Here is a 12,116-nt window from a genome sequence, read left to right on the forward strand (position 1 = left end):
CTCTTCTTTCTTTCTTTCTTTCTTCTTTCTTTCTTTCTTTCTTCTTTCTTTCTTCTCTTCTCTTCTCTCTACACTTGTTTCTTTCTTCTCTTCTCTTCTCTATTCTTGTCTTCAACCCTTCTTCTCTTCTCTTCTAATCTTCTTCTCTTCTTTTCTACAATTCACCATGTAGCTAGGAAGCTCTTCAGGAGCCTTGCCTGACCCTTGAGATCCCTTTTTACAGTAGTTATATAACATTTTGGATCACCCTCCCACTCCACAAGGGACTTCTTGTAATAGAGGCTCCCCAAACACAACAACACATTGCATCCAAAGACGTGCTTTTAGACGCATTTACTGAATTTTTAAAAATAGTGGTGAGTGCATCTATTCGCACATCTATTAGCACGTCTACAGACTTGCATCTATAGGCACATCTATATAATAGAGGGATGCACCTATAGATGTGCTATTAGACGCTCTAATAGTCGCTCTATTGTGTGGTTGCAGGAATCCAGTTTCTATAGTGTGCGATGCAATTCTTACACAGCCAACAATATTTTAATTTGCACAATGATGATTAGAATTCTGAATAAAACATTACAACTCCAAATCATTTACATCACAAAGCATTCATTGATAAAACATTGCACAAGGAAATTGAATGCCAAAAAATAAGAGGAGTGTATATTAATTCATAGCCCAAAAAGTACTTGTATATATATATAGCACGAAGCCAAGCCACCTGTGGCTTCAAGTTCAAAAAAGAATAGCTAGCACTGCCAATCAGCTTGCATATATAAGAGTATAATATGACATCATCTAACCAACTAGTTTGAATAACATTGCATTTCCAAGGCAAGAGAATGTATAGTATAGAGTATCAATTAACAAGTTATTACTACCAACAAGTTCGTAGCATGGATTCAAAATCATTCAACATGAATAGACACTTCTAAATACCATGTAACACATGATTATAATGGGATACTACTCAACCAACTAGTTAGAGCAATATTACAACTTTTTCAAGGTAACATAACCTAGAGTATTGATCGATGAGTTCGGTCCATCTCAGCACTAGCTAATTATCTAGTAAATTTGACATCAATAACATGCAAGTTGGAACATGGGATTTTTTTGTTATAGGATGTTAAATATTGACTAATGAGTTGGTTTAATATCTCCAACATCATTGAACTTCATTCAACATATGTACCAGCTAGCTAGTCACATCTTGCTAGGATCTTGAAATCTAGTCATTCAGTATAAGCTGAACCTATCATCTAGAAAGTATTCTATAGGTAAGTTTTAACTTTTTATATAGGTTGAACCAATCAAAGACTAAGACAACACAACGGTGAGAGACATCCTATTGGTAAAAGAAAATCTATTCAAGTCAAACTTAAAAAATAAGCATCATGTAGTGCGAGTGCACATGTGTGTGTTTGTGTGCGTGTGCGCGTGTGTGCATGTGCATGTGCGTGTGCACCTGCATGTGCACGTGTGAATGCATGTGCATGCATGTGTGCACGTGTGGATGCATGCCTCCATGCACAAGTGTCACTCAAGGCATTGGTAGTTTTAACACTTTAATTCATCCTCCAATGAAGAAAGAATATTTTAATGATGTGAGGTGAACATTAGACATTTTGTGTGCAAATATATGTTTTCCCTTTAGCAAAGCTTGTGGTAAGGCATCCTTAGCTTGCAACACTCCCACCATATTCAATTCCATTCAACTCAATCCCATTTGTTGCATTTTATAATAAAAGCCACATCACCATGCCCTTTCATCATACACCAATAAGACCTTATTAAATAAAATAGCACACACTCCTAAATGCAATCACATCCACATAAGGGGTCCAAATAAAATGCAAGCATATGAAAAAAAGTATGGAGGCTCTTATACTGGCCCACCACTCGTTTGATAATAAGGGGACAATGAGGAATCAAATGAGCTCATATTTGGTAAGACAACTAATTAAGATGCTTCTATAGTTGAATTAAAGAATAATCAAATAATAATTAAAGAATAATCATGTCTCAAAGTCAATTATGGCAAAAAAACAAGACAAGGCCAACCTTTAGGAGAAAAAACATGTACCTCAAATGCACCTTTTATGATGTAGGGGTCTCTAGTAGAGTGAATTCTTGGGGAGAATGAGGAATCAAGTGAGATCATATTTGGTAAGACAACTAATTAAGATACTTCTATGGTTTAACTAAGGAATAATCATGGCTCAAAGTCCATTAGGGCTAAAAGCAAGACAAGGCCCACCTTTAGTAGAAAAACATTATAATCATCAAGAGTTAGTTTACTAGGCTATTTAATAATTGGGACAAATGGCCTCATGGATGACTTATGTAGGGCAATAAAGATCATTACGATAATTAATGGGGATATGTGGCGAGGAACTCCGGGTCTTGACGAAGCTTTTGCAAGGTGCTAGAAGCTAAGCACATGCATACTTCCACATCACTAGGAGCCTTCGGGTTGCCACCAAACAACACCATCTCCCCATTGGGCTCAACCTTGGGAGGGCGAATAGCAACTGGTCGACCCCACCCAAAATCCACTTGGTACACTGGGAACCTAGGTGAGCTGGCCACATTCATCATTCTACCTGAGAGCTGGTGTAGATTGAACTCCTGCATTAGTTGATTGTCATGCAACTCAAGCCAATGCATGAATGCTTGTAGGTTGCTCTCCTGACATTGTTCAATGGTGGCGTGGATCTGGCCAGCAATCTTGTCGATCCCCTGAAAGATGAGGGTGCCAACAGTGGTGTAAGCAAAGTCGAACATGATAACGTTACCGAAGTAGCCAGGTGGGAGGGGCGGGGAGAGGCGAGAGCGGCAATTGGCAAGGATGAGGATGTAGATTGGCTGGGACGGAGGAGACTGGCGAGCGAGGGTGACATGGCGCCAGAAGTGGGCGCAGAGGACCTCGTAGGTGGAACGAGGGGGGGAACCAGCGAGGCGTTTGAGATGCTGAATGGAGGAAGAGGAGATGCGGAAGAGGGCCTGAACCAAGGGGTCGTCTTCTCCGGTGCCCTTATCTTTTCCCGGCCCGCCGTTCCCGGTCGTCTTCTCCGACGCGTCCTTCTCAACCTCTTCTGCTCCATCTAAAATCTCCTTGAAGCCTAGTTTTGCCTTCTCCTCTGATGGATTCTTCAGCTCTAGCCTCCTCCTATCGTGTACTGGCTCCAGCGATAGCTCCACCCCCCTCGCTGTCTCCCCCCATGCCACCATGAAATTCCACAGTGATTGCCCGTCCGCCACCACATGGCTCTGCGCCACCGCCACCGCCAGCCCTCCGTCCGAGAATCGTGTTGCCTGTCCAACAATATCATTCAATCAATTCCGCAATCTTCCACAATCGATTATATCTCCTACTTGCTTGCATCCAGACTACAGTCCCATCCCATCTCTACAAAACGGGCGTAGCCTCAAGAACACTTCGCACAACTAACAATATGAGTCTTCAGCGCCTTAACATCATCGATATTTAAGACCATTCTAGACAACGCATGCACCTATCTCAAACTCCACATCGAATACCTTCTACTTCAAGCTCGAAAGCGTCTTATATAAGTTCGACTGAGAAAACCAAAGGCCGACTGAAGACCATGCTGATTGTTCTACATGGGGACTTCGAAGCTTAACAGCAAAAATCCAGACAGTTTTGTATTAGGGTGCCCACCTTGCACCGAGAGTATTTAGGTTGAGCATAGAGGCTATTAGATCCACAATCGATATATACTTTCAGACTAGCTTCATTGACCCAACCGTAAGCTTAAGAGATCGTCTAAGCCTAATCTTATCTCACCTGCACTGATAGCAAAGGACTCGTGTATAAGCTTTCTCCTTTGTGCTCCACGTGCTGGCATAGATTGTCGAAAAAGGCTTTCATCTGGAAGCCATCTTGTTCCAGATAACTCAACGGCAAATCGATCGAAGCCTCCACGAATTCGACGCCCTGATCGTTGCAATCGATCACCAGTCTTCTATCCTCCCCTAGTGCCAATCTTCCCGCCCAGGGATAGTAAGGGACAAGCACATGCGACAAGCTTGTCTTCAAAGTATCAATTGCCTTTGACAGACCTTCAAAACTGGCCGTGTAAAATATAACTCTCCGGTTGTAGTGTATGTCCTGCCAGAAAATATCGAGACCTGGGAGAAACATACGCCCTATCTTTGTGGGCGTAACCGGCACGATGACGGACTTTTCCAGCAAAGTTACTCGAGGGTCCGACTCCATCGCTTGTGCAGTTCTCAAGTCAATAATATGCGGGACAGCAGGAGATTTGGCTGGCCAATTCAGATCGAATAAACTGGCCACAATAGAGAGACTACTTGAACGATTTATCACTGACTTGGGTGTGCGAGTAGTTCCAAGCACCCGCAAACAGGAGGAATATTGCAGCATGCGATTCGGGGAGGTCGTTGAAATGGGCAGGCTGACAGAGACCGCAAATAATTTGCGAGGCTGTGAATCCCAGAGTGAGTGAGGGATTATCCTTATATATATTTATTATCCTTATATTACATATAAATATAGAGAGAAATTTAAAAGGAAAGTAACATTTTTCCAAACCCCCTATTTATTGGCCCGATAGAAGCAAAAAATAGTTTTCTTTGTCTTATCTCATCTCATCTCATCTCACTATGCCACGTGTCATCAGGTGGAGAGCCTAGAGAGCACCATGTATCACATGACTACGAACACATAGGAGGAGAGCTTAGAGAGGGAAGCGGCACACCTTTCAATGCTTCCCTCCACTCCCCCCCTAATTTGAATCAGTTCCTCCTCATGTGCTCTAATATTCCAGCAAAGCTAAGCGCGCTCATTATCATGGCCTCCGGGTACATCGTCATCCCTTCCTTACTTCCTCTTGTTAGATATCAATGCTCCACTCTCGTGTAACTACGCGGGAACCAGCTAACTCTACTTGTAAGCCCCCCATATGAGGAGAAGGCATTTGAGTAGCTCGGTTATCCGGTAGGTCCAGGTTTGGACACCAAATGGGGGCCATCTGTGGCCTGATGGCTGGACGGCTTCAGATAGAGTTGGCACACCGCCAACTAGGCTACATGCAAGTGCGGAAAGGCATCCCTTGACTGACTGCACTGAGGGTAGATGGAACATTTTTCGAGGCAGCCCACTCTCGGGTTGCGGGGCCCGTTTGGAGCCTCCGATAATCCCGGATGGCTGTGGGCCGAACGGATGCCGTAGGTTAGTTGCTCTGTTTTGTGCACCGGTTCTATCGTATGGTCGGTGGCCTATTTCGGGACTAACCCCCAGTCGACTATTTTGGGCGGACTGGGTCGGCCACCCAATTGAGTCTAACCGACTACAACTGGTGGCTATATAAGAGCAAGCCCGTGAAGCCCATTTTATCACTGGGTATAGCAACCCTGATTCCTTAGCATCCAACCTCCATCTTCTACTGTTTCTGGCACACCATCGAAGCTTCTTTCACAGGAGCGCACGGTTGGGAGGCAGCGCCATCTATTGTATCAGTTCTGCAGTAATCAAATTTTTGATTCTCCATACTATCTTGTTTTCTCTCTTGCGTACGAGATCTTGTTATCTGTTGAGCACAGACGTATTATTTTCTTACATGGTATCAGAGCCTGGACTCTAGCAAGAAGATTTGGTAGTGTGTTTCTGTTTGCGAGCAGATTGTGAGAGATGGCCCAGCCCGCAAGATTGCGAATCCCACCGTTCGGTGAAAGCGGAAAGTTGGACGGCTCTAGCTATCCTCTCTAGAAGTTCAAGATGAAGACCATCCTAAGCGCATATGAGCTTTGGGACACTGCTACTGGGGTGGACGTGAGGCCGGTTCCGAGACTGGATCCAGCCAATGCAGGACTACAAATAGTACCAACTGCGGATGAGATTCTCGCGTGGACAAGAAGAAATGCAGATGCGATGTGTTCTATTGTCTGCAGTGTTAGTGATTCCATGATGGCATTAATTCAACATGTCACCACAGCGGAGGAGGCATGGACGATCTTGGAAAATCAGTACAAGACCACGAATCACACGCGGATTTAGAATCTAGAGACTCAACTCGCGAACGAGAAGTTGTCTGATTTTGAAGCAGCAGAGAAATTCATCACTAGGGTGAAGAATCTGCACGATCAGATGACTATGATTGGCATCACCATCACCAGCGAGAATCTAGCACGAAGGTGCATACGGATTCTCCCACCAAAGTACGACGGTCTTGTTATGGCACTGAATACGCAGAACAAAAATCCACCCCTCAACTTTGAGGATTTCAGTGCGATGCTTCTAGAGGAGGAGATGCATCAAAAGACGAGGACTGGAGAAGATTCGGCTTTCTGGACTGGATCAAAGAAGGGTAAGGGTAAGGACTCTGGTAACCCATCTTCTTCTGATGATAAAAAGAGAAAGAAGAAGATCAAGTGCTTCTATTGCAACAAGGCAGGGCACAAGCAGAATGAGTGCCGAAAGAGGATTACAAATGAGAAGAATGGAGTCAAGAAAGAGTCCAGCAATAGCACACAAGCAGTACTAATAGAGCTGTTCGTAGCAATTGAGGAGATTTACACAGAGGCAGTTCATGTACCTGTGGATGAACCTTGGATCATTGACAGTGGTGCATCACGCCACATGACCAGTCAGAATGATTGGTATACCTCTCTACAACCGGTAGGGAATGACATCATGGTAGCAGTCGGCAATGATGCAAAATGTCTAGCAAAAGGAAAAGGTACGATTGCTCTCAAGTCAGATGGAGTTGTAAAACAGTTGTCCGATGTTCTTTATGTGCCATATATCAAGAGGAACTTGTTGTCCGTTTTTGTGATCACGGATCAGGACCTCAAAGTCGATTTGATAAGAATGGTGCACAGATTCTGGATCTTCAAGGGAAGGTCATTGGAAAAGGTACACGGCACAACAACATTTATGAACTCTCAACTTTCAGTGCTTGAGTGGATGTGAAGAACACTAAGCTGTGGCATGAGAGGTTTGGTCATCTAAACCTTAGTTCTTTGAAGGAGATGGATAAAAGTGGAATGATTGTAAACCTACCAGAAATTTTAGATTTGCCCGATGTATGTGAAGCTTGCATGATGGTTGGCAGCCCTTTTCTAAAGAGGCTAGCAGGGCAAAGGCTCCTCTAGAGCTCGTTCACACGGACCTCTGTGGAAAGATGGAGATGGAAGCTTTGGGTGGTTCCTTCTACTTCATGACGCTGATCGATGACTATAGTAGAAGGATATGGATATACTTCCTGAAGATGAAAGACGAGGCTTTCAGTAGGTTCAAGGAATGGCATGTAATGGTCAAGAAAGAATCGGGGAGGCATGTAATGGTCGAGAAAGAATCAGGGAGGAAGGTGAAGAAGCTGAGATCAGACAGAGGTGGAGAGTTCACATCGACTGAATTCGAAAGTTACTACAAAAGTCATGGAATCAAGAGGCAGAAACCCTCGCCACATACATCACAACAAAATGGAGTAGCAGAATGCAAGATGTGCATCATCTACGAAATGGGCTGGAGTATGATGAAAGGGAAAGATTTGCCAAAGACTTTCTGGGTTGAAGCATCTAACACTGCAGTTTACATCCTCAATCGTAGCTACACGAAGGCTGTGAACAAGATGACTCCACTGCAAGCCTTTTCTGGTAAGAAACCTTCAGTTGCACATTTCAGAGTTTTTGGATGTGACAATTTTGTGCATGTCCCTGATGCTACCAAGACCAAATGGGAACCGAAGAGTCGGAAGTGTATTTTCTTGGGCTATAGTGAAGAGGCAAAGGGTTACCATCTCTATAACCCTGTTACCAAGAAGGTAATTATAAGTCGCGATGTGGTCTTCTCAGAACAGCCACATCAATTGGAGGAGGATGCTTCCTTCCCAGACAACTAGGACCAAGATATCCATCTAGTACCGCCACCAACAGCAGACCGAACTCCCCCAACGGTGCTTGGGAGGATTCAAGACAAAGAAGATGAAGAAGAGCCTGCAGAACCACAATTGCAACGGCCATTCCTGAAGTGGGTAAAGCAGCTTTTGGATGGCAGAGAACCTCTAGCCATTGAGGACGAACCATCCGAACACCACCAGTCCAAGAGATTAGAGGAGCAAAGAAGGGCGCAGGAACACTTGGTCAACTATGCTTTGATGATAGAAGTGATCCGTGCTGAAGAACCCAATGTCTTGAAGAGGCACAGGGCGATGATAGGTGGATGGAGGCTATGCAGTTGGAGTATGGCTCCATAATGAAGAATAACACTTGGGACCTTGTGGATCGACCACCAAAACACAAGGTAATCGGAACCAAGCGGGTGTACAAGACCAAGTACAAGTCCGACGACACGTTGGATAAGTACAATGCTCGGCTCATGGCAAAAGGATTTGCACAGTGTTTTGGCTTTAGCTACCCAGGGAAGTTGGCCCATGTTTCAGATGGATGTGAAATCTGCCTTTTTGAATGGAGATCTTAAGGAGGAGGTATACGTGGAACAACCACCAGGTTTTGAGATCCCCGATTCAGAAGGTAAAGTCTACAAACTGAAGAAGGCACTTTATGGGCTGAAACAGGCCCCACGAGTGTGGTACCAGCGAATTGATGCCTACTTTCTACAAAATGGGTTTAGGAGGAGCCCATCTGATGCAAATTTGTATATCTTTAGAGAAGGAGGCAGGTGTATGATCGTGGTCCTTTATGTGGTCGACCTTGTCATAACATGGAACCATGAAGAGAAGATCTCGCAGACGAAGCATTTGCTAGGAAGAGAGTTTGAAATGATAGACCTCGGACTGATGCATTTTTGTTTGGGGATTGAAGTTTGGCAGGAGCCAAAACAGATCTTCATTTCATAGCTGAAGAATGCTGGAGAGATACTGAAGGCATTTGGCATGGCTAAGTGCAAGACAGTTGGTACCCCTATGGAGGTTGATGTGAAGCTCTCAAACGAGGATTCATCACCACTGGTGGACGAAGCGAATTACAAAAGGCTTGTGGGCAACTTGATCTACCTGTGCAACACACGGCCGGACATCAGTTTTGTGACTGGTGTACTAAGCAGGTTTTCCAATAAGCCTCGGGAGAACCATTGGAGGGCAGGGATGCGGGTGCTGAAATACATCAAAGGCACACTTGATTATGGCATCACCTATACCAAGGGCAACATCTTGATTGGATTCTATGACTCAGATTGGGCAGGAGACGTGGATAGCAGGAGATCAGTGATAGGGTACTGTTTCTCACTTGGATCTGGAGTTGTGTCATGGATCAGCAAGAAGCAACCCATAGTTGCTGTTTCTTCTACCAAGGCCGAGTACAAATATGCATGCTTTGCTTCTTGCGAGGCAGTGTGGTTGAGGAGGATTTTGGGGGACATGGGTGCAGTGCAGAACAAGCCTACGTAGTTATCATGTGACAATCAGAGTTGCATGGCGATTACAAGGAACCCGGTGTTCCACGCTCGCACAAAACACATTGAGATTCAATATCACTTTGTACACGAGCTGATCATGGATGGAGAGGTCGACTTGGTGTACTGTCCGACTACAGAGAATGCTACGGACATCTTCACGAAGGCTCTTGGAAGAGACTTGCTAGAGACGCATCTTCATCGACTTGGCATTAGGCCAAAAAAGTAAGTTCACTTGCAGGTGGACATTGAGGGGGGGTGTTAGATATCAATGCTCCACTCTCATGTAACTACGCGAGAACCAGCTAACTCTACTTGTAAGCCCCCCATATGAGGAGAAGGCATTTGAGTAGCTCGGTTATCCAGTAGGTCTTGGTTTGGACACCAGATGGGGGCCATGTGTGGCCTGATGGCTGGACGGCTTCAAATAGAGTTGGCACACCGCTAACTAGGCTACATGCAAGTTCCTGGGGCAGCCCACTCTCAGGTTGCAGGGCCCGTTTGGAGCCTCAGATGATCCTGAATGGCTATGGGCCGAATGGAGACCGTAGGTTAGTTGCTCTGTTTTGTGCACCGGTTCTATCATATGGTCAGTGGCCTATTTTGGACCCCAGTCGACCATTTTGGGTGGACTGGGTCGGCCACCCAATTGAGCCTAACTGACTACGACTAGTGGCTATATAAGAGCAAGCTCGTGAAGCCCATTTTATCATTGGCTATAGCAACCCTAATTCCTTAGCATCCAGCCTCTGTCTTCTACTGTTTCTAGCATGCCATCGAAGATTCTTTCATAGGAGTGCACGGTTGGGGGGCAGCGCCATCTATTGTATCAGTTCTACCGTAATCAAATTTTTGATTCTCCATACTATCTTGTTTTCTCTCTTGCGTACGAGATCCTGTTATCTGTTGAGCACAAACATTGTATTATTTTCTTACACCTCTTTCACTGCACTTATCTCCTCCATGGCCCCTCTCTTTGCAGTGCCTCGCAGAAGTCTTCCATTAATCACATCTTCCTCAACCACCAAAAGAACTTCAAAACCTCTGTTTGCAGTGTCTTCACTTCTCCACCTTCTTCGACAAAGATCGCTTTCTCATGGGCAAAGAAATCTCCCCACACATCTACCGCAGCATCGCCACCTATACGGTGGGCATTTTGGTGTTGTTACCCAAGTTCTTCACTACAGAAAACTGACCTATGTAGGAGCTAGCAGACACCAAGAATCGCAAGTCCGAAGGTTTCCACATACTGCCTCTCTTCTACCATCTATGAAGAGATACATTCAAGGATCCTTCCGTCTGCAAGACCTGAAAAAACGACAAGGCTGGGTGAACAAGGAGGGAGCGCTTTGCTGGAGGTTGGCTGCTCAACATGGTATGCATCCACAAGGACCCAATGGCATGGACTTCCGGAATGCCGTGATTGAAGCAATCTGCAAACCAGTTTGAGTCCACATATTCATTCTCATGCATCTTTGAGTCACTCGCGCTTACCTCCCTCCACTCACAACTCCGCCATCCTACTACCATCGACTCAGTCCCTCCCAAGTCTGCAAGCATTCCGTGGCTGCTACCTCCATGTCTTCATTGATTGATGGATCGTTTGACCCTCGGGTGTTCATGCCGCCTTTCATGATGTTGCCTTTTTTGCGTCTTGCCTTCCATGTCCTTGAGGCTACCAGAGGATACTCTCTCAGTTGGTGATGATGTCCTTCAATGTCCATGTTTTTCTCAATGTTTTGGCAAGCGTTGGGTGTTGCCGTTTTGCTTTCAAGAGATGGCTTGAGTTCCAAGTGGTCTGGGACGATTGCTGCAAGCGTAACTTTGCTAAGCATAGGATTGAGTACGAAGGCTTGAATTTGAGTGTTCAAGTGAAGTACTTGATCTTCTATTCCGAGTTGATTTGTAGGTGGAAATTATCTATTAATGTAGCTATGGATGAAGAAGTTTAGCAGGCCGTTCCTCTGCTCCTGAAAGTTTCAAGGTGCCCAAGGAGGAAATCTACTTCTAAAAAGGTTGTGGACGAGCCTATAGTCACAACCACATAACATAATACAATAGTATGCTCCTCTATTGCATGCGGCATGCGAAGTCTCGGTGTAGCTCACTCCACAGCATTGGAAGTCACCAATCAAAGCCTTTATCATCGATTGAAGGCTAGGGCAACATAAGAGGTCAAGGGGAGCAAATTCACACCCAAAAGCATTATTGTTTTTCAAAAACTCTGATGACAGCCAAGGCTAAATCTAACAGTCAATCATGAAAGGCACTCTACTATCATATAGTGAGGAATGGATTTCGCTCTTGGATTTTGCTTCAAGGACGTCACTACTTGAGTACCATTCGTGACTTGCCCTCTACATCTTACTAACTCATGATGACAGAAGACTCTTTCTCTAATAACTTTGCAGGCCAACAAACCTAGATGACCTTCAGTGTTGGAGTTGAATGTGACAAATGCATTGAGTGCAACGACATTGCTTGATGGCTAGTGATTGGCTCATATTGCCCTAGAGGTATGCCAGGATTTGTCTCTATTTAGTTTCTAATTATTTCCCACTTTCTAGATGGATGAAATGCTGGTGTCTATCATAAAGAATTTATCGGTCATCTACTTGGTGCATATCACAAAAGTGTCTGACTTCAGCACCATCTTCAGCACCATGTATGAACTTTATGACCCCTGCATAGTGAGCTGGGGGCTTCGGGACTG

The 12,116-nt window shown here is 44.8% G+C and overlaps 1 protein-coding gene across 1 annotated transcript in view; it reads right to left on the reverse strand.

Annotated features, from left to right (window-relative positions):
* Positions 1-2,007: 2,007 nt before the first annotated feature.
* LOC147899279 (uncharacterized) overlaps positions 2,008-12,116 on the reverse strand; it is a 29,378-nt gene continuing 19,269 nt past the window's right edge. Inside the window, exons 4-5 of the mRNA XM_087377681.1 lie at positions 3,815-4,474; positions 2,008-3,321 (exon numbers count right to left, since the gene is read on the reverse strand). Coding sequence (XP_087233807.1) covers positions 2,377-3,321; positions 3,815-4,474 — 1,605 coding nt within the window. The 3' untranslated portion in view covers positions 2,008-2,376. The remainder of the gene's footprint in view (positions 3,322-3,814; positions 4,475-12,116) is intronic.

This window comes from Dipteris shenzhenensis, chromosome 8 (genome assembly GCF_047967505.1).
Source record: "Dipteris shenzhenensis isolate YYH24624 ecotype China chromosome 8, Dip_SZ_1.0, whole genome shotgun sequence".
Classification (NCBI taxonomy): domain Eukaryota; kingdom Viridiplantae; phylum Streptophyta; class Polypodiopsida; order Gleicheniales; family Dipteridaceae; genus Dipteris; species Dipteris shenzhenensis.